Source organism: Cheilinus undulatus, linkage group 6, assembly GCF_018320785.1.
Source record: "Cheilinus undulatus linkage group 6, ASM1832078v1, whole genome shotgun sequence".
Classification (NCBI taxonomy): Eukaryota; Metazoa; Chordata; class Actinopteri; order Labriformes; family Labridae; genus Cheilinus; species Cheilinus undulatus.
In genome coordinates, this window is record NC_054870.1 from 33,751,349 (window position 1) to 33,775,555 (window position 24,207).

Here is a 24,207-nt window from a genome sequence, read left to right on the forward strand (position 1 = left end):
CCTTTGGCTTTCAGTACAACTAAACCTAGCACTTTATTCTGCTCAGATGACGCTGATTGGTCAGGTCTGTTCTCAGACCTTACACAGTCATTTCAGACTGGAGCGTTGTAAGATGGATCTGCCTGATGACAGGCATGGAATCTGGCCAGCCCATCTGTTTGCAAGGTTAACATTATGCTAGTCTAAGTAATTTCCAGAGACACTGTATCTGTTAAGTTCTTCTTGTAAACCCCTTGCCCATTTTCATAGACACTTTTTTAAGTATTTCACCATTTCTATATTCTCTCCCATCTAAGAACTGAAAGATATTCATATTTTCTATTTTTTGCAGGAAATTCGTTTCAGCTACACTCCAAAAATGCTGCTTCTCACACTATTGCAGATGCTCACCATGTTTGCTGTAGCTTGTTCTTCTATTGGAGTATGTTACTCATGCCCAGATGTAAGGAAATGAAAGAAACTCAACCTAGCACAAAAAGTAAAACAATTCTTGTTTGGTAGATTATTTCTTTATTGTCATAAAGCTTCTTGGCAACAAATCTTATACCGCTGAAAATACTTTTTTTACCCTTTTAAATGGTCCCACATTTGTAAGGAATATGTATTTGTGTGATGGGCCGCTGAGATGAGTATTCGGATTGAGTCCATTAAAAAAGTCAAAATCTTCTGTGCCAAACAGCTTTGACTCTTGTTTGGTGTTGTTTAGAATCTCATCTCAGTATCTCTCTGCCTTGAGATTGCCTCCAATGATGACACTCAGCCACCTGATTGTCATCACGTGGGGTACCAGAAGCTCAAAGCGAGAGTCAGTAGCAACAGCAGAATAAGCTGTTTGTCATTGGCAGAGAAGATTCATGGGCATAACCCACATAGTCAGCCCTGCTGCTCATCTCACAAATGCATGTTCCTTACAAATGTAGCACCATTTAAAGGGGCATACACAGGCTTCCCCACAATATTTTGAACATTTTTATGTGATTTTGTCCTGCAGATGAAATTCCTCGACATTATGAACAGAGAAATAATTTTTAAACTGTGTCTCCATAGAAAGGTGTTGTGGTTTGTAGCACGTTTCAGGAATTGCTGGCTGGCTGCATAACGTCATCGAAATTATCTGAGAGGCAGAGAGAGAAAGAGAGAGAGGGAGTGAAGCGCTGAGGAAAAGCAAAGGTTTGACGCAGATGTGAACAGACACCTGGCTCTCCAGAGAGGCCGGCAGCAGGACTGGAGCCATGGTTAGTTATGGATATGAGTGCATGTTTGGATAAACCTTGTCCAACTGTGCCAGGTTACAGCCTGTTCATTAACTCCACTCCTTTCTCTAATTAAAGAATTATACTTTAACTATTGTGTTATTTGAGAGGATTATTTTTGATTATGGCAAAAGTGGACTTTTTCCTTTCCGATTTACTTTTCAAAAACAAAAACGATTTACAGTGACATTTCAACTATAATATGGAGATTAGTCAGTATCTGGCAGACACTGTAACTTAGTTCAAACTGCAACAATTCTTGCTTTATCAAAATCTTTTTAGCAATAACTGTATTCCTTTGTTACTTTGGATAAAGTCACTTTTGGCCCAAGACTTCTCTGTTTCCAGATGCTTGAACAAAAACGAGCTGAGAATTTCCAGTCACAGATGTCCTAACTTACAGCTACAGTTCAGCTTAATTAAAAACATAAATGATATACCCACTAAATGTTGAAATAAAACAATAGATTAAACTGTGAATACACCATTAAAATGGATTGTGACACAGTAAAAACAATGTTTGTATTGGATCTTGGAACAATGTTCTCACTGTGGGAATACAATTTTAAATCCAATATGAATTTCATAACTTTCTATATCACATTTGGGGCAGAAAACACAATAATGTTAAACATTCAGGTGAGCCAATGTACACAGGGTTGTAGTTTATTGAACAAATAAGTACAGTCCAAGCAGATGGCACAATGAGTGTTTTTGGAGATGGCTTTAGGTTCACCAGCCAAATATGTGCTCTTATCAAAACAACTCAGATCATATACTGTGTGAATAGCTCACATATTTTTCACAGAATATAGGTAATATAGTATAAACCTAGCCTTAAACGAGTGTCAGACTCTGAGAGAAATTAAATGCAATACATGTTAAACATTTCTTTAAGTGTTTGGCAATCCATGCTTGTTTTTGCAGAATCTGGCAGGGTGGAGTTATGAAACTGAGGAAAGCACTGTAGAGAGTTGAAGAGAAATGATGAGGATAAAGTAGATGCTTGACCTGCCCTGCTCGCTCGTGACCCTGAGCACAGAGCTGGAATAATATTCTTCCCAGGAGGAGCCTGAGCTTACAACTCTGGCTGTGTCTTCCTATCAGCAGCTAAAGATATCAGTTTAGGGGAAGTAATGGCAGAAAAAGCATGTCCTAACCAACAAGGACGTGGTTTCAGTCAGCGTGTTATTATGATGTTAGTCAAACCAAAACTTATGTTAGATCAATGAAATGAGTGCATGGATGGAAAAAGTTGAATTGCAGTGTTTTAAAGCAAGTCACTGGTTCGATATGCAATGTGAAAAAGGAAACAGAAGAATATAGCGATGTAGTAATAGTAACGAGCTGACAGGGGCATAATGCCAACTACCATCATGGGACATGCTTTGATCAGAAAAAAAATCCATTCCCCCCTGGTGTTTATAAACCGGGATGAGGACAGCAATCCAATTTAAAAGTCTAATGAAGCTGGGCTCCGGTCTGGCTCAGTGGTCGTGGGATCTATTCCGGGTCTTGGCCCATGTTTGGTGCATGTCTTCGCCCACTCTCTCTCCCCATGTTTCCTGTGTCTCAGCTGTCCTATCAAATAGTATCGGTGTTTGCTAAACTGGGGTTGTATTCCTTTCAAAACAACAGCTGTTGATTGTCAGCCGCTTTAGGTAGCCATGGGGGAAAACATATTCTTCTATGTCTTTTCATATCACCCAAAGGTCCACCATAATCATATCTACAGTAGAGCGCCCAGAAATCAGGTGCATACTCACTAAAACCTGTGTATCCCACTCACTATACCACTTTGCCTAAACCAGTGGTTCTCAACTGGTCCGGCCTCAGGACCCACCAGTCTGCCTTTCGACAGATCGTCACCCAAGTTTCCCAAAAATTTTCAACAACACATGTTTAGTTAATTGAATATGTTGCAGTTTGGAGCATGATTGGACCAAAACACCTGAAATAAAAAGGAAAATGAACAAAACTGACACATTTAATACCCTCTTTCCCCATCATTGTGTACATTTTTGCCAATTTTCCAGAGAACTTGTGAAATTACTTTATTATCATGGGAAAAGTAGCCATTTATTGCAAATAGATTAAAGAATTCTGAATCTTGGGTGCCAAAATAAAATCACTGAGCTTTTCATCTAACTAGCTTATTCCAAACAGTAAGAGCTTAAATAAGATCAATGGTTTAAATTCGTAGGTGGAATTTAGCATACGTGAAGACTTGCCTCTTGGCAAAAAGGTACAATGCTCCTGACTTTCATCAAAACTCCAACACACTGTCCAACTTGCTAATAAGGGGGGGTTTATTTGAAATGTTTTAGAACTAGACCTTCATCAGGCAAACAGTTAAAAGGTCCAGTGTTAAAATTAACACTGGACCTTGAGATGTCCTTGGTTTTTGCAGCCTGCCTCAAGTGGACATCTGAAGAACCACAGTTGACTGCAATTCAATATTCAAGATTCAGACAACTTTATCTATCTCAGAAGGACGATTCAGTTTACAGCCTACAAACTCATTCAAAAGCAGCATTCAGACTGTCTGAATATTGACATCAACGGTTTTCCATCTGCTGCACTGGCTTCATTATAAAACACTTGAGGTTACCGCTTGCTCCAAAACACAAATCAGAACCTTTCACTGCGATCTTTAGGGGGATATTTTGGGTCAACAGCACAAACGGGGGGTTAATGTTTACAGTCAATGGATTTTGGGAAAATGCCAGATGGGCTGTCCAACTCTGGGCGGTTTGGGCCAATCAGAATGACTCTTCATTCGACTAATTAAAATGAACAAACAAATTAAAAAAGGAAAAAGTACACAAAATAATGATGATCAAATACCTAGAAAAAGATGTTGATGAAGCAAAAAATGTTGGGTCTTACTATATGTTCTAACCTTCTGAACCACAATTCAAACAACAACCAATATATCATGAGCTTTATATGAGTTTTGTATCAGCTTGGTTGGTGTTGGTTTTAAAAAAAAAATTGTCCAACCTTTTACACATGCCACGGCCTTTTTTTTATCCAAGTCCTTCACTGTTTACACCCCATAGAGTTTAGTTCCTTTTTGCTAGATGCACACACAGAATACAGGCCAAGCATGGGCTGAACACGTCATTAAATCTCCGAGCCCATGAGAATAACCATCTGTTTGCACATAGCTGCAGCTCGCTCTTTGTAGGTGGGCCTATTAGTGATGGAATGTGTGAGACATTAGTCCTTCGCTCACATTTCTCAGCCAGACCGAAGGGCCAAAGTGTCTGCCCTGCCGCTTGTATACACTGCACAGACACTCCCGTCTGACCTCAGATTGACCCCCGCAGGAGTAACCTCCAGCTCAGCGGTCAAAGGGTCGACGTCAATGAACAGGAAATCATTATGATAGAGGAGAGGGCTGTTCTGCATGGGGAAAAAGTCGCAGTAGCAGTTTTTGTTTTAAATCCTTATGAAACGCACCAGTTTTTCTCATTCAAATCCTCACAAAAGCTCGATAAACTACTGCATACAGGACCCAAATCTCCAGCAAAGTTTAGTCATAATTACACAATGATGTCAGGGTGAAAGATTGTTCGGTTGATCTCAAAAAACAATAACATATTCTCTTGTGGCAAAACACTAATGTGAAATTAACTCTCAAAAGAAAGAAAAGGCTTTAATAGTATTTTATTTTCTCCCATATAAAATAATGTGTATAATTGTGTAGTTGCAGTTTTTACACTTTCCAGATGTTGCTAATCACCATACCATTTTCTGAAAACAGGTAGGGTCTAACAAGGTAAGATGTTCAGGACTGAGACGATTTCTTAAACAGAGTTAAGATCAGTTAAAAGTGGCAAAAAAATGGGTATGTAGAAACCAAAAAGCAGAATGTTGAAAAAAGGATTTAAAGGGAACATATTAGACAAAAATCACTTTTCCAGACTTTTCTAATAAAAACACGTACCCCTGGCCTGTCCACAATCCCCTCAAGTACCAGAAAAATCAATTCCCTCCCCCTCTCTCTTTCTCCACCTTCCAGAAAATGTGTGCTGAAACAAGCTGATCTCACAGTTTTTCCTCTCAATGTCATGTGGGGAGTAAGCCCCACCCCCAGGTTTGGTTGGCTCTCCCAGCTTGGAAGAAGTTCCGCCTTCCTCTCCCAATCCTCCTTTCAGCTGTTAGCTGTGGCATCCATCATGTCACATCCTTTCCCTGAGAGGGGCGTGGTCAAGGGCGGAGTTAGACAGCTCGGTAACATTTGAAGCCACAGACAGAAACAGCTCGCTCTGAGCAGGGCTGAAACAGAGGTTTTTTTAGACATGCAAAAATCCAATACTGGAGTGTTTTTTCAGCAACAGAGTTCACAGCCATGTTTTGGGGACCTCTGAGACCAATATAAACTTGTCTTAAAAGGGTAAAATACGTCCCCTTTAAAGTGTGTGTGTGTGTGTGTGTGTGGGGGGGGGGGGGGGGGGGTAAAAAGAGACAAATATGGATTTAAAGTGGCAAATATGGGCAAAATTAAAGAAATGTAGCACCAGCACTAGCCTCACTACCACTGACCCAACACCCATATATTGGTACTATCGATGAGGAGGGCCCATCCTCTAAGTCTGTCAGGGGCCCAGCTAAATCAGTGAGCAGTCTTGGTTAGCTGTATGGCATTAATCTTATTTGTACAAAAAATAAAGCACACAACGTAGACAAAATCTACAGAGCTGTGAAGATTGTCTGTATCTTACTGTTTGACTTCTAGGCAGTTAGCTGCATGCAAACTTGTTAAGATAAGAAAGATAAACAGTATTATCCCCAGAGGGAGACAAAAGTGCAGAGCTGCTCAGAGTCAATACATTCAGCAAAAAGGACAAAAAATACAGCCAAAATACAGAGACAGACAGTGGTCCACAGTGTCACAACATAAATATACAAATAAAGAGAGAGCAAGGTCAGCAGGAGAAGGATCCGTTGAAATTAGCAAAAGGGGGACTATTGCCTTTTACCTTGGAGAAGTCAGATATGCTCCCGTCAGTAAATCAATTTTCCAGCTGTGCATGTCGTATTCTAGGAGGAGGATGGTCTGTTTAGAATCTGTGCCCCTTTTGGCATCACAATAACAGTCATTGACCTGCCGTCACCTGGTATCTTCTAACCTTGCAGAGCAGATGGATCCGCCCGTTTCCGTGTTTTTCACTGGTGAATCCAGCTTGCAAAGCTCGCGTCTGTTTGGGCCCAGTTAGAAAGTGACAGAACCACTCAGCGATGAGGGGCAGTACTTTCAGGTGCGGTGGAGTCATGACGTAAGCAAGCAGCAACAAGAAGCCGGTGCAGTTATGGTGGAAGAGATTAGCGTGGATGCTGCTAAAGCGCCAGTTTTATCAGAACTTGATGACATTTCTTTGTTAAAAGAAGAACAAAGAACAGCTAGCTGTTTTCTATTCAAAAATGACAAAAGTCAGGTACTGACATGTCTATAGTTGCCATGTTTAGCGTTGTGCTGTTCTATATGGAGTTTATTCCTCAGTAGTCGCGCACACACACCTCGGTAGCGGCTACGACGTCACGTGTTTTGTTTCTCTGATTGGCCCGTAAAGATGTGACAGACAGAACGTTGATCCAGTCACCCTCTGAGTTTGTTTTCAAAGGCTCTGTCCTTTCCCAAACGCTGTATATCAGTGGTTTTCCAGATGGATGTGTGAAACAAATCCATCTGGCATGTCAGGTTGGGTATCTCCAGCCATACCATGGACTTGTCCTACTGTACTTGTGTCGGCCAATTGGCTTCTCTTTAAATGCAAACGAACTCTTTCTCGGAGAGTGGTTGTTCAGAGCTGGTTTATACAGGGTCAAAATCCTCCTCTGGAGCTTGATCTATGTTTCAACCAAAGCACAGCGCCAATGTTGCATTTACATCACAGGGAACTGTGTTCAAAGGTGGAAAAGGGGTTTGATACTGTATATCTCCTTAAACTCCTGAATGGAGTTCAATAAAGTATTGATCATCAAAGTTAGAAAGCATGGATGTTTTTCTTTGCTGTTATAAACTGTGGAGCTGACATGGTCATCGATCCTTGGTGTAAGGCCACAATTTTGCTTCGATGCACTGATCCAAAAATGTCACTCGAAGAACTATTGCTGACAAACCATTTGAGAGCATTTATACAGATTAATATTTTTATGGACCTTCAAAACTTTACCGAAGCAAAAGATATAAAACTAAAACACTGTACTGTAAAATGGTTCAGCAGCTGGATTATAAGTTTATGTCTGTTTTAGATCCCCAAACACCAAACGGCTACATTTCTGCTACACCATGACTTGATGCTCCAGGAGTGACGTTCTTTTTCAGTGACGCCTGCACACAACTAGAACGATGGGCTCTGTGAGGCAATTTAAAGTTACCACTGCTAGAAATAACACGTCTCCTCAGAAGATTGTTGTCCTTCTGGAACTTTGTCCCATCTTCACACAGGATCTCTGGAGCTCAGTCAGAGTGACCATCAGATTCTTTGTCACCTCTCTGACTAAGGCCCTTTTCCCCTGATTTCTCAGTTTGGCTGGGTGACCAGCTCTTGGAAGAGTTCTGGTTGTGCCAAACTTCTTCCATTTGAGAATAATGCAGGCCACTGTTCTGTTCTGCTCTTAGGAACCTTGCAGCAGAATTTTGTTGTAGTTCTGCAGGCAGTTCCTTTGACCTCATTGCTTGGTTTTTGCTCTGATATGCATTCTCAGCTGGGATGCCTTCTATATAGTTTTTGCAAAGGGTCTGAATACTTACATGTTTTTTTAATTTTTCATTAATTTGCAAAAAAAAAAAAAAGAAAAAAATGCTTTCACTTTGTCATTATGGGATACTGAATGTAGATTGATGAGGGGGAAAAAACATTACTTGACAGTAGCATCAGGCTGCAACATAACTTTTTTTTTTTTAAAGTGAAGGGGGTATAAACAGTTTCTATACACACTGTATATAAACACTAAAAATCTAAATTAGCTGGTATTGTCTGACCTGCTACTTAAGGTTTCTTAAGTCTCTGTGCTGGTGATAGCCAGAACTTGAGGCATTATTTAATCTAATTTTATTTTATTAACAGAAATGTGGCCATTTAATGCCCTTTACCAGACTTAGCTTTAACTAATTCACATCTGCACTCTCTTATTTTCAGGTTGTTTGTCCTTTCATGGGCTGTTCTTGTGAATGACATATCTCAACAACACTTTAAGGAACTTTCTTTAAACTCTGCATAAATATCCACTCAGAGTCAGGGATGAACTAGATTTTTAAGGTCAGCGATTAAGGTAATTGACCTCATGTTCATCCTTTGCTTGTTAGATTTCCGCCATTAACACTTTAACATAAACTACACCAGCCCTTCTCTTTGACCCACCATTATACCCTCATTGTCTAGCTGAGCACCTCACTGAGGCGTATAACCATCAGGCAGTGGTTCTACTTTATACAAAAAAATCATATTTTTTCCTTGTAAAATTGAGATGATGGATTCGTGCAAGTGTTTACTGTTATTTTTCATAATTGAGACTTTGCCCTTGACTGGGTTTCTGGCCTTGGAGCTGCAGTCTCCACACACCGCGCTGACTCCTGATAGTTAGGATGGATCAAATGCAGAGGACACACTCCCCCACAGGGTTTAATACAGTCTAACTTCTTATTACAACTTTAAAATATGGTGCAGAGCAAAGTCACACTGCAGATAGGGGAGTAAAATTAGATGTTTTTAAATTTAAATCCGACAACATTGGCAGGCACTGATGTACCGTTTTAGCAAAACACCTTAAAGTTTAAATCACATGGACTTGTTAGAAACAGCACAAATGTAGTGCTCTAAATATGCGGAGCTATCAAAGTATGCAGTCCTGACTGGTGACAAAAATTGGTATTTTAATTTCATACCTAGCCAGTGGTATTAATTATCATAATGAACATTTAAGTATATAATTAAATATTCTCTATGCGTACTCTTTCATAAGCAGTCATTTGAGCTGCCAGTAAGGACCCACAGATATGAGACTATAAGAAACAGTACGTGCTTCTTTTATACTAAAATGTCTTTTTTTCTTGATTTGTCTCCAATTTTTTTACCAACATTCTTTATTCTTCTGAAATATTCATCAGATCTGAAACTGTAGGGCCCCTAAAACGACTTTAAAAGGAGGACATCATTATCTTATTTGAAGTAAGAAACACTTTTGTTAAAGGATCTTTGACCAGGAACGATTTAAAAACACTCACTGCAGCCGCAAGCAAGTTTCTCAAAAGAGTGATTTAGACTGTTGACTTCAAACAGTTAGGTACTACTTAGTTCCTTTCCTGTCATGATACCAAGTCATCCTGAAAGGAGACACCTTTTCAGCTCATTTCACTCATGTTTTATCCCACAGCCTCAACTTTGATCTTTTTTTTTTATCAATGCTTAGCTTAAAAGCGGTGACTGAGAATAATCTAATGTGTCTTTTCCAATGACTGTGCATGTGCTGAGCATGCATGAGTGAACAAAAATGTGCCATTTCCTGTTTTATGAACAGCAAAAACACTCAAAGTCTGCTTTATATTATTGGAAAATGAGGATATATTTCCACCTGTAGCATGGCGCCCTCTTGTGACAAAAAATCACATCCATTTGGTTTTATTTTTTCCATGCAGTAACATCTGTTATTCACTAGATGGCAGTAGCATACGAGGGCTTGAAAACAATTTTTGCCATGCTGCTGATGCTTACAGAGGGACTGCTAACAGATATATTAGTGAAGTGGTCCTAGTTTATTTTTGATATTGGAGAAAATGTCACCTTTGTGACTGGCCAAATAATAATCTTCATAAATGAGACATTTTTGATTGATTGGGGGAAGCTAAACTGCTTTTTATCTTACAAACTGGAGGTCTTACAGAGCCTTGGATAGCAGGAACTTTATAAACCTTTATAAACTAAGGGTAACTCTTCCTTCTTAATTTCCATTAAAAAGTCCTTTATCATGTCTGATTTTCTTTATCGTTGGTATCATCAAAAACATCTGATTTTCACCTTTTTAGAACAAAATGTCAATTAATGACTCTTCTTCAGTAATAGAATCCACATTGTCTGGCTTGCTGACAGCAAACTCAGCCAGAGTCAAACACAGTAGATGGCAGTAGAGCAGGTCGTAACGCAGCACTGCCACAAACTAGTTAAAATGTTCCTTAGCCAACTTCATTGTGAGTCATCATTTGAGCAGAGAGCTTCATAGCAACACATAATGGAAGGGCCGTGGAAGGACAATAGACTGGTCACAGTTAGTCTTGTTTCCCGGTATTTAGCCACCAAGTATTTATAAGCATGACCAGGCATACAGTCAGAGGTCTATTTAAAGTAAAGCACTCATAGCAATTCTTCAGTCAATGACATTTATTTCGTAAACATCAAAAACCCCGAACTTTTATACTGTAGCAACACAAAGTCATGGTTTTCTGATATTCAAGACACAGAAGGCAAAAGTGCAAAAGCTGTTTTCACACATGCGCTTCTAAAAATGTCAAGAATATTTCATGAGTCTGCTTTAATCCTCTTGAGTTGCAGTGTGAACTAAGTTTCTGCTGTCAATACAGGAGGGGGAGGCATCCTCAGGAGGAAACACATGACACTGCTCCCTCCTGGTAAACTTTCCTCAGTGTTCCCAGAAGCATGCAGAAATCCGCTAACCTGACTGCACATGAAACTGTGGGGCTGTCAGATAAGAAAGTCCATGTAAAGTCAATTCAGAAAAAAAATGTTTGTGATCACACATGCAGATCATCTTGAAAACCTCAGGATACTATAGGGAGCTGTGTGCATGTGTACAATTACTGTAAGACCTGACAAGTTAATAAATACCCTTGAATGCAGTACCACAAATATTACACAGATCTACAGCGTTTTTGGCATTTTTGCCATTATTTTGACAGGACAGCTGAAGAGAGACAGGAAATATGGGAGAATACATTCACCAAACAGCGCCAGGACCAGGAATTGAGTGCGTTGAGGACTACAGCCTCTGTATAAGGACACCTGCCTCATCAACAGAGCTAAACCAGTGCCAGACTTCTAATGCAATAATCCCACAAACGTGATACATTTCCAACAAAATTAGAAGCAGTTCCCTACAACAATGCTTTATGGGAGAGTGGCAAACAGAAAGGCCACTGTTGTAGAAAATGTATATTTAATCTAACTAGAGTTTGCCAAAAAGTCCAAATCACCACAAACACACTATCCCCACTGTGAAGCATGGTGGTGGCAGCATCATGCAGTGGGGATGCTTCTTAGCAGCCTGGAAGGCTTGTAAAGGTAGAGGAAAAAATGAATGCAGAAAAATGTAAGAAAATCCTAGAGGACAATCTTATTCAGTCTGAAAGAGAACTACGGCTTAGGAGAAGATTTATTTTCCAGCAAGACAATGACCTGAAGCATACAGCAAAAGTTACACAGAAATGGATTAAAGACAACAAGATGACTGCTCTGGATTGGCCAAGTCAAAGCCCAGATCTCAATGCAATAAAGAATTTGTGGCTGAACTTGAAAAAAAGCTCTTCATGCCCGATCCCCATGCAACCTGACAGAGATTGAGCAGTTTTGCAAAGAAGAATGGAGTAAAACTGCAGTGCCGAGATGTGCAAGCCTGATAGAGAACTATCCACACAGACCCTGCTGTGATTGTAGCCAAAGGTGCATGTACTAAATACTAACCTCAAGGAGGTGAATATTTATGCAGCCACTTGTTTTACCTTACATGTTTTTGTTAAATAAGCACTACTTGGTAGAAATCTGTTTTCACCTTGACATTAAAGAGGTTCTTTGGGGGCAGTATTTATGGCCAAGGAGCCAAATTATGTTGAGCATGATTGATTTATAAAATTAATATAAAAAGGTAAAACATCCAACGGGATGAATACTTTTATAGGCACTGAATAACAAAAGTGGTAAAAGCTGAGAAGAGGTTGAGTTCAAAAGTTGAAAAGGCCATGATTCAATTTGTCCCAACCACTTCATATTGCTGCAAAAAAAATTGTCTTCTTTCAACTGTATTTAGTCATGGATCTCATCAATAATTAATTTTCTGTTCTTGATGTTACATGACATCACATCTCTTTTATGTTTGCCTCTTAGTCATTTTACTGATCTGACCTCAAACACATCATAATATTGTCAGCTCATTAAGTGTGCCAACAAATTTTTTTCATCCAATTTCAACACAGAGTTCATGTTTCATGTTTTTATGGTTACTACAATTAAGCTGCCAATCTGTATAATGTTTGTGCTTTATTACATTTGTGGCCTTTTCTTACCTCGGCAGGTGTTATAAATACATTTATCATCATTTAGAGCTGGTTTAAACTCATCTCTATTTAAACTGCCCCCAACTCTTTCAGAGACTGGAGGAGGATCTAACTTTGAAGTGGGATTAACATGTATGGGTGGACCGGGGTCAGAGGTGGTGTTGGTGGAGATTTCATTTAAGCATTTGGTCCACAAAGCCGTTTACGTAGAACTGGGTGACATAGCAAGAAGACATTTAAAAGGTTTAAATTTATATTTTAGTAGGGAAAAATACTACCACATTCTAGACAATGATCCAAAAGAAAGACTGAGTTCAAACAAAAAGTATCCCAGCAGCTAGCCTGTAATTACTCCCACGCTGACTTTGAACAGAGTCTGACAAATCAGCTGCCTCTGAGCCCTATCTGCACCGAGACATGAACTCAGCTGCACAGTCATGACATCGCTGATCCTTTCCTATTCGTTTTGGGGATCAGGTGTCACCTCCCAGAAACCATTATTAATAAAACATGATGCCTCTTAACCTGCATCCATCAATCATCTGTGAGTCAAAGCAAAGCTTCTGGATCAAGACAGGTCAGCGAGGGTGAAAGACGTCTTTCCCGGCAGCAGAATCACACAGTCTACTGATGCAAGCCGCCAGAGGGCTTTGTTTTATATTTGAAAGAAATTATGCTAATGCCAAAGGATGGGTTGGATTTATATTGGAGTGTAGTTACTCACTCTGTGGGAGGGTTCAGGTCCTCTAATTTGGTCTCAAAGAACTGCAGGACCTCCTCGCTTTGGGAAATGTGGGAGGGTAGCTTCAACAGAGCCTGGCGGATAGAAAAGGGAGGGACATCTTTGTGTTATGTTGTGTTGCAATGCTAAAAACACATTTAAAAAGACTATGTCATTTGGTTTAAATGGTTAGTAGTAAGGTTATACTCTGAGTCACTGCACAGTCAGCAGGATGAGAAGACAAGGCAGGGGGTGTGGAGGGTGTGGAGGGGAAGGAAGCCTGTGAGCTAAGAGTGAGGGTTAAAACAAAGAGAAACACACAAAGGTGATATAGTGTAACCACCGCCTCTCTCAGCTCCACAGACATGTAAAATGAGATCATTCAGCTACTTGAATCTGGAAACATATCTCAATATGAGCACTATTAAAAAGAAATCCACTGCCATCATCTTTAAGCTCTTTGCCTTTGCAGAAAATCTCCTCTTGTTCCTCTGAATGAAAACCTGCTGCCACACTTGGCAAAGCACCTGCCCTACATTCCCGTCACTGACCTCATGAATGTAAGAGGGTCAGGTAGCCAGCTGCACTCACCACTACTCTTAAACTTTGCTGATTCATTTGTATTCCTAAGGTTCAGCTTTACCCCTGAGTGCGCCCGTTTCCCTCACTTCCTTCATTGGCTGCCTATTTACATTGGTGACAGGAAATGACCAGGGTAGATAGAGCTGTTGCTTTCCTGTTGAGGCTGGTGGGGGAGATAAATGTCCAGGCTCAGAGACATGGTGGCAAATGTTAAGGGAGTAGCTTTGGCAAAGACACCCAATTCAACCAACATTTTAACCAAATGACATGTAACTGTGTGTTTACAATTTAAAAAACTGATACTACTAAGACAGTCTGGCTGCAGACCGCTCATTAGATGCCGTCTTTGTCAGATTGGAAGTGCCGTAATTACAGGACAACATATTTCTGGTTATATATATATTCCTTAATTAAACTTAATTTGTTAACAAAGTCAAGTAACAAAGTTACTTTCATGGGATATCCACATTGCAAACATTACAGACTAATCCAAATTTCAGAAATAAAACAGGGAATAAGATCAGGGGTCTAACCAAGGATTAAATTATACATCAACCTGTTTTAGGAGTAGTTACGTGAACAGTGGCTCGCTTTGGTCTTGTAAGGTTTAGCTACAAATAAGATAGCTACACCAGCTATTTGGGTAAAAGTTACTACGTAAGCTAGTATAGCTAAGTTAGCTTTAGCAACGTGAGCCTTTGCAAAACAAGCCTTTATGTGATCTTAAGCAAACACAGCTAAAGCTAACGTAGCTACATAGCTAACAAAGCTAGCTTTAGTGTCATAGCTTTATTAACAGATATCCATGAGCTTCATGCGCTTAACTTTAGCTGTGTTAGCCATGTAGCTCCATTATCTATGCAGTATACGCAGCTAACAGAGCTATGTAAGCTATGATAGCTACATTATAATGTTTTACATGAAGACAAGCTTTTTTCCTATGCAGTCTATTTCCACATCTCTATTAAATTTTTTGTAATCAGGGTCAGTGAGTCAGGTTTTAAGCATTTAACTTTTGGTACCCTAACTCTCACCTTAACCCTCACCCTAACCCAGTGGTTCTCAAATGGTGGCCTTGAAGCAAGTCTAGGTGTGCCGTGGGAAGTTGTACAATTCTATGTTATTGTCACAACTATACAACAGCTTAAGTTACTGTGACACCTTTTAAATAGGTATAGGTAAAAAGGTAATATTTCTATGGATATGGACTGGATTAGATGAATTTTGGACGGATATGGTGTCCCTTGAGATTCTGACATGATCTTAGGTGTGCCTTGTGCAAAAAAATGTGGAAAACCACTGCCCTTGCCAGACCAAAAGTTTAATCTGATTTTACTTTAAAATGTTTTAGCATGTATTTCTGTTCTGGCAGATGCAGTGTCTCACAAAAACGGTCACCTGAGAGCTACAGTTTGCAGCCAGACTGTCGTTTCTACATAAGCCTGTGTAGCTAAGTTACCTTCAGCAACGTGTGCTTTAGCAAATGTATCTAAAACAAGCTAACATATCCTTGTAGATTTCACTGATAACTTCTACATAGCTTACACAGCTAATAGAGATTAGTCAGCTACGTTTGCTACATTAGCATGCTTTTTTTCCTGTAAGCAGACTGTTTACTCTGCTTCATTATGCGTTTTGTAATTTGGTTTTGCAGGTCAGGTTTTTACCCTTCATGATACTATGTATTCAAAGTTGTGAGAAATGCATGATTGTAAAGATACTATGTTACATGCAGAGTTTGTCTTACTTTGCAGTAATTATCCAGGTGCTTCAGCCTCCTGACAGCTACATCTCTTATGTGACTTCGGCGAAACAAAACTTTACCTGAGGAGAAACAATGCAGTTAGCTTGATTTATCTCAAAAACATGATTAAAACTCAAAATGATCAAAAACACTCTCTAATTTCCACCTAGCTGGGTAAATTTAGTTTAGTTTAGTTGCTTTCTCTGTGCAAGAAGCCCACTAAGGTAAATAATTTGGCCAAGAGATTATCTCAAGAAACTGCCACTTTCAATACTTTTCCTTTGTAATTTGTAATGCTTTAAGCAAAGGTCGCCTTACTACCTTTTCAGACAGACACCTGTTTTTCTTTTGCATGAAAATAAAGAACCAAAAGTAACTAAATTAGTTTCACCAAGGAAAAAGGAACTTGCTATGGATGAAAGAGTAAATGAAACCAGTTAAGGGCAGGGATATGAAGGTGCAGATTATTTTTGACTTGTCCACTGAGCTGTTTGCAAGTTTATAGAGAAACGAGACTTTCAAAACTTTACTGGTTTTCATCACTGTAAGGAAAAGAAGAAACTAAAGAGAACTTTCCAGCTGCCACACTGTGATAGTAGCTCTACTATGGTGTGCCTCAAAAAACAACCACATAGTACGCAATTAATGCAATCTTAAGAAGACAACATTGTCATGTTAATGCTGACAGCCCAAATAAAATTTTAAAAATAAATATTTAAAAAAATGCACAGCAGTATTTAGTTCGAATTCCTGGCACCCATTTTAGTGGACACCAGAAAGACTTATCTTTATGAGATAATTTATGTTGTCAGTCTGAAGCCCTGCTTTGGAGGATACTCACATTTCCCTTACTTTGACATGAAGTACCAGAGATAAAATGTTTTAAATACATCATTAATACAATGCCAGACTATAAAAAACAGAAATCTAAAGCCTTTTTAAACCCATAAATTAATGAGAAAAGTTTTAAAAAGCTCCTTCCCTCCTTATTAAACCTCACTTTATAACTCTTAAGAGAGTGACTGCTAATAATGTCAAACTGCATAAAGCTCATTGAACACTACAACCCTGCATGCTGAGTGCTGTGTGTCAGGGAGTACTTTCACTTCATGTTGGGCTTACAGAGAGATCAAAACAGCACTGGCCATACTGGAGCAGCTCAGTTTGTCTCACAAAGGATCTCTTCAGCGCTCTCCTCTGCTCCTGCCCACAACGAGTTTATCAGATTAGAAAAATCCCTCTCTGCTGGCCTCCTACAGCCGTGGCAGACCACAAATTGATTCGGCCTGGGAGGAATATGGCAGTTAATCAAACAATGTGATGTGGTAGGCCATGCTATGGAGTATGTGGGAGTGCTAACAGACATCAGTTGTGTATGGAAATGTCTGAGCTTCTCTTTTGCTAGTGTTTAAAGGACTTTGAAAACACTCCTTAAAAAGTACTCATCCCTCCTGAATATAACCAATCTAACAAACTGATTCTTACTTTTTGGACTGCTGCTTTTGCCATTAATTATATTATAGAAAGCCAAAAAGTCTTTTGTAGGTCAGTTTCTATCCTTAGTTCCTATCTTTATTTCCTACGCTTGGTTCTTATCCTTAGTTCCTACCTTTAGTTCCTACCCTTGGTTGCTATCCTTACTTCCTCCCGTAGTTCCTACCCTTAGTTCATACCCTTAGTTTTTCCTTACATCCTACGCTTAGATCCTACCCTTAATTCTTATCCTTAGTTCCTATAGTTCCTCCCCTTAGTTTCTACCCTTAGTTCCCACCCTTTGATTTTATCCGTAGTTCCTATCCTTGGTTCCTATCCTTAGTTCCTAGTAGTTCCTATAGTGCCTCAACAGGGATAGGCAGGTATTCTGGTCAGTTGAATATTTGTCACCATTATCCTCCCAAAAAGTTGAGTGCTTTCACATAAATTGTCATGAGACACAACAGTGCAGTGCTAGCAGAGTGATAAATATTCTTCAAAGTGTCAGTAATCAGTGTTTTATCATAGATATTATGTATATTTTGAATTTCACAAGTATTAATGGGATACTTGGAACATCTTTAGTTGTAACACTGTAAAAAAAAAGACAAGAGTGATGATAGAAGGTAAGTTACTGTAAGTTTTGTGTCTGTTACCCGGTAAAAAAGGAATAATCCTCTTTTTGGGGTCCTTTTGTCCGCCTTCAATTGGAAATTTGTCCAGGATTCGCATCTGCAAAAGTAAAACAAAGATGAGACAATTTTAAAAAAATCAAAAACATTCCTTCTTCATCATCATAAAAAGATAAAAGTAGGTCATTAAATCCTGAGTATTTGAAGGTTAAACCACATGAAGTGTCATTTATCAACCACAAGTTTATCAGACCAAGATGAAAGTGGAGGAATCTTAGATAAGAGAAAAAGGGTTGGACACTCTCCTGAAACAGTCGACCAGCTTGTTATAGCAAAGGGTTCAACACGAGGGTGTAATTACATTCATCTGAAAAGCTACTATGTCGTATAACCATTAACAGTTTCCCTTTGATCCACTGGGCAGCAGACAACGATACGTCACCCACACTCTGTCTGGAGGAAACTTTCAAGGGAGTGAAACACATCTGAAGACTTTAATTAATACTTTGATGTCAACAACTGTTTCATTTAACCATTAAGAGGATTGATCTATTGAGAGATTAAGTCCAAACTATGACCTGTGGGCCAACTGTGACCCATGACCCCATTCTAGTTGACTCATAGCAAACTCAAAAACTAAAAAATAAACATGGCCACATTGAATATAAAGCTTGGGCTATACATATTGACAAGAAAATGGAAAGTTGTGATGACACCATTTTGTCTATAAGCATAATCAAGTACAGTGCCTATGGAAGTACTCATCCCCTAGGATGTGATTCACATTGTACTTTTTATATCTATTTTACTTATCTTAAACTACACTGGATGATTGAACACACAAGCATGTTGCATTAACTCTTTTATGATGATGACATACAACTGGTTCCTTCTGAGTTGTACCCATTCCAGCATATGGATATACTTATATGGAGTGTGTGTCAGTGTGTGTCTGTTTATGTGTATAGGGAGCATGTCTTGCCATGTGCATGACTTATGAGTATGCTTAGTTGGAGAAAATCTGCATCGCAAATGTGTTGGGTACCACAGGCAGGAGTTTCTAGTTTCCCTTTCGAATAAATTTCAGCACTGAACACGCACAAGAGCATCCTGCAGTAAGACCCGATCCAAATCCAGATGTAGCTCCGCCTTTCCTCATTCAGCCTTGCCTCATTCCAGATGTGCTCTGTTAAACAGTAAAGACCATGATCATCAAGCTAAAGCTCAGTCAATCAGGAGCAGGAGACCAGGGGACTAGTCTTGGTCAAAACCAAGCCAAAAACAACCAGGTGGACAAACAGAATCGAGCCTGAAAGGGAGCGATGGGTCCACTCTGTCTGGGTCTGCAGGAGTTGTTTGTAGGACCTCTCCACTAAGAGGTGGTTTGGTTTCCTCCTCATGTGGTTCTCTCTTTTCTGCACTCATCAGTTTTCTGCCTTAGCTATCTTTATTTCAGAGGAGGGGGAATATGCCCTGCCCTGAGAGAAACTTAGCGAGAAAGAAATGGTTTCTTCTGAGGGGAAAAGCCTTCATTATTGTGGTTTAAGGGTGAAATAAAAGGGCTGAGTATAAAGAACAGGGCTGGTTAACCACACCTGCAGTCAAACATGCAAAACATACAGTTTAATGTTTCTAAAGCTGGAAAAGAAAAACATCAACAATGCCTATAAGCCAGGTTTTCTTGTCTTTTTTACACTGTAGCAATAGTTACCTTGGCCTTACTATGCATTCTGGACGATGTTCAAGTATTAATTGATTTCAAAAACGTGGGTGACCAGAGACATAAGGGCAGCTTAAAACAATGCAAACACTACCTAGAGGAACCGACCAGACTGCAAGATGCACCTGCTGTTTGTAGCATTGACTTCAAAGTGACCCAAACTTTCACCACTGCACTGTTGATTGTAACTACTTTATAAAAATGCCCAACCAGCTCCATGCTTAATAAAGTGATAGCCACGAGGGTACTATTAGTCTGTTATTGTGTTTTGCATTTGGTGAGTATAGCCTAGTTCTAGGTGGTGTTAAAGACATCAGCCATGACTTTCCTTCCATGGTGGGCTACTACGACTCCATGGTCCCTAAACTTCCCTGGTGTCTTTGGTGGATACAAAGCTACACTGCTGTGCATCTCTGCTATAGTCTAGAAGCATGGTGTACCATGTGTCATTTTGTTTTTGGTCCATGCATGTCGTAAATATTTGCACTACGAACAAATAAGTTGCCAACATCAGCTGAAGTTTTTTTTTTTCTTTCTTCATCATCATTCCTTACTAGCGATGCACCACTGCACTGGTGTCAAACATGGGAAATAGAACTAAAACACACCCTGTCGTGAGTTCAAGCTAAAATGTGACAAAAGTATTGATTGACAACTTTTTTCATGGCGTAGTGCACACACGCTCCAGCTGGCTGTCCAGATCAGGTCTGCAGAGCTTAGCATTCTTGGATGTGGTTAAAATTGGCTGAAAAATAGTGGGACACTTTAAACAATGTCCCGTTGCATGTGTAGGGCTAGCGGCATGACATCTCAACCCGGGGGAAATAGGCTACATTTAACATGATGCACTGTCTCTTTGAACAAAAACAAATACTCGTCAAAGATATGCCACAGACTACAGCAACTTTAACAGCACGGCAGAGAGTTTGAAAACTTTATCTCTCCATTTGAACAGCTGACAAGAGAGTCAGCACATCAGATTTATCAGCTGCTGACGTCATCCCCTCGGTAAGAGCCCTGGAACTATTCTCTATGCATGGAGACAGCCACTGATCTAGTTTTATGCACAAGTGATTGGCATATTCTTTATAGAGAAATCAAAACCAAACTTTTGGGTAGGGCTGGGAAATAGTACCTTAATAAGAGGCAGACTTTAAGGAAGGGCTGGGAAATCTATCATTTTTATATCACTGTACTTTTTAAATGGGATATAGGTTTGAACATGATTGTTTATAACAGTATAGTTTATGTTAAGGTTGATTTTTAAAAGTATGTAGAGGTTAATTTTGGGCTAAGGAGGCTATGATGCACTTATTTTCATAAAGGGTATCTTTCTTTGTGAAATTAGTTTAAATTAAAAGTTATGTTGCAGATTTCTATGGTTGACTATAAAGAATAGTATTATATTGTTGTTAAACTATAAAAATTAATTTTGGTCCCGGCCTAGATGATGAAGTTAATGACAACATGTGTAAGTACTGAAGATTTAGGTCCAAATTCTGTTAAAATATAAGGATAAATATTGGGGAAAATCCATTATCATGCATCCCTAAAAGAACTCTAGAATGTGGAAGTATGGTTGACAAATTTCTAGTATTTTTGTGAGCAGTGTGAAAAAGTTTGGCTGCATGTTTTGGATGGGTTTATTCCTCTCCTGTGCAGCTGTCTCATGAAACAGATGTTTTGAAGTTACAGTATTTCTCAATATTGTTCATAATAAAAAAAAATGGTTCAATACACATGAAAGACACTGAAAAGAATGGAAAAGGTTTTAAACGATAAAAGAAAAGGAAAATGTAACAGCCTTGTTTGTCAGAAAGCAACAGCTTCTTTTGTTTGTGTGACCAATCTGCACACTCATCATGTTCCCACCCTCACAGCTGGATGCAGCTGAAAACTCCCTCTAATAAAGGAGTGTTCACTCAGCACCTTTACAGACCGCCTCATGCAACCCAGAGGCTCCTCATCCAGAAGCAATGATGACATCATACCCCGGGGACCTGCCTGGATACACTCAGGACAGGTGTGAAAGCTGAAAACTTGGATCACAGCTCAGAAGGAAAACATTTCTCACATTACACACACATTAATTTAGGAGGCTTTGTGGACCCATGGTGCTGTATTTACTCTATACTGCTTTCCTAAACTCTGCACAGGATACTTCAGTACTACACTGCAGAGTCAGCCAAGTGTTTCCACAGGGGAAATGAACACATCCATGTAGCAGCAGGTGCTATGATGTAATCCAGCTCTCCCGTCTCTTTTTACACACCCGTTAATCAGTGTCCAGAATAAATGCCCAGGAAGAAAGTGCAATAAACACTCGATCTCTGTGTCTGTATTTTAGCATTACGACATTATGAACCTGAGTTATGGCGGCAGGGGGAACCCAAACAGCTTCTGTGCACTGTAATGACAATCAGAGGACACATGTAAACTCCACAGGAGTGAGCAGGGAGGAGCAGACAAAGACACACTGCAACTGTGTAACAAGACAAAGACACTTTTCTGGGAGGAATCTCAGACTGAGGGAGTTTGGAGGAATGTCTGAGTGGGAAAACATTCTGATCCCATCTCTCAGTTGTGTTTTGACATTTACTTGACAAGTTGTTTAGTGCTGAGAGATTATGAGGCAGCAGGCCTTAAGGTCGAAAACTGCAGATTTATCATGCATGCTGTTACAAAAGTGCAGAGTCATCATTGTTAGAGAAAAGCCAAAGCCACGCCAATGTGTAAAGTATCACATTTTAAAGCTCCTCTGGTAAAACTCAAGGCTGAAATCCACTCAAATGCCCTTCTAATTTTTATAGAAGCAAACAAAAACATCAGCAACTCAAATGATAATTTTAAGTAGTTATACATAAATGCAAATAAGCACTGCTGCTCAGTAGGGGTCAGACAAAGGGAGTTACATAACGCTGTAGAAACAGCCTTCATAAGCATTTTCCATACCTCATTATTGAAGGTAAAAGATATATTTGTCTTTAAAATAAAGCAGGAGGGTAAAGGTAAAAGATTATTTTTTCCCTCAAGGGCTGCCAAAATCAACACAAACCTTCAACAAGGCACTACATATCAAGACTTACTGACCTGATCTCTATTTGTACAAAGAAACTCACTGAAAAAATAATTTAATTAAGGACACCACTGTTCCTCGATCAACATTACAGTAACTCCTTCCTTCTTGTCATCTTCAGTAATTCTGCACTAGGGTTAAAATGAAAAAGGGTGAACCTCCACAAAAAAACAAAGCGTTCATTTGACATCACCACCCAGAGCACATTGCACAACAGTGACAACCTACATGTGAATCTATGTTCTTAATTTTGTACAAATGTATTGTGGGTATCTAGTGCATTTCTGATATGACATACATATACAAGACAATATATCAACCTAATAAAGTCAACATTTGTTAACCTTTTAAATCCTGATACCTCAAATAATAAAATAATAGAAAATCCTATACAACTGAAATCCGAAAAGAGGAAAATTGCCTTAAAATTTCACTTTTCTTTATCACATTACAGGCATTTCCAGTAATTGAGCATTTCTTAAATTGTTTATCAGATTGTATACACAAGGTTATAAAGGAAATTACTGATTGTGTTGATTGGACAGAGGTCTCAGAAATTTGTGGATGACATATGTACGATACATCTGGCTTTAAATGGTTAATATTATGCAGGGTTCCTTTAAGTTCCTCAAAGTAGCTTTAATAACTGCAACCAAGTGCTTTGAGATGTTAATCTCCTCAACCACTTTGTGTTTTGTTTGTCGTTTGTGCACATTTGTCGACTGAGCTGTATTGACGAGTTGTGTGACAGCAGTCTTTGATGTATACAGGAGACACAGTCCATGAGGACAGCAAAAAACAGGCTGAACATTTTCTGCACTAATGACACACCACCAATTATCTATTTTTTCCAGAACTGCAAATGCATTTTAAGAATCAATTGTCTTTATACAAAACAATACAACAATAACTTTATTCATCCCTGAAGGGAAATTCATTTGTCTGGAGTCTCATGTAGTCATCTGTTTATAGTAGAATTATAGAGTCTGATTGCTGAGGGTATAAAAGATCTTCTATATCTTTCCCTCCTGCAGCGAAGAGAGAGGAGCCGTCCACCACTGTTGGTTTTTTTTGTCACTTAAGGTGATATGAAGTAGATGATCCATGTTCCCCAGAATGGCCTCCACCTTCTTCAGTGTGCATCTCTCCACCCCATCCTCCAGTGAGTTCAACTTGATTCCAACCACAGAGCCAGCTTTTTTCCCCAGTTTGTCCAGACGCCTTGCATCCTTGTTTTTTACACTGCCTCCCCAGCAGACTGTAGCACAAACAGAACACTTGCCACCACAGACTGATAAAACTTTTGCAGCATCTTACTGGAGATGTCTATTGATCCGAGTCTTCACAGGCAAAAGAGGCGGCTCTGCCCCTTTTTGTAGATGAAGTCTACGTTTTTAGACCAGTCCAACTTATTATCCAGGTATACACCTAAATATTTATATGATGTCCACGCCACAAGTGTTCACTGGCTGAAGAGGGGGTTTGGATCTGTGGAAATCTATGATCATTTCCTTTATCTATATATTTATAGTTCCTCATCTTGTGCATGTTGAACAAACAACAAACAACAGCAATAAATCATTCCTTATCATAACAGACAAATTATTAGATAGAACAAACTAAGGCTGAAGTATTTTTAAAAAATATCTAATTGCTATCATTTTGACTCATATTGTGAATTCTATATAAATTGTTACATTAAAAGGAATCATA

The 24,207-nt window shown here is 39.3% G+C and overlaps 1 protein-coding gene across 2 annotated transcripts in view; it reads right to left on the reverse strand.

The window, feature by feature from the left end:
• Positions 1-24,207, reverse strand: part of LOC121511219 (SH3 and PX domain-containing protein 2A-like) — a 105,161-nt gene that overhangs the window by 63,424 nt on the left and 17,530 nt on the right. For both annotated transcript variants that reach the window (XM_041789818.1, XM_041789817.1), the window contains exons 3-5: positions 17,723-17,798; positions 15,597-15,673; positions 13,271-13,362 (exon numbers count right to left, since the gene is read on the reverse strand). In XM_041789818.1, coding sequence (XP_041645752.1) covers positions 13,271-13,362; positions 15,597-15,673; positions 17,723-17,798 — 245 coding nt within the window. The remainder of the gene's footprint in view (positions 1-13,270; positions 13,363-15,596; positions 15,674-17,722; positions 17,799-24,207) is intronic.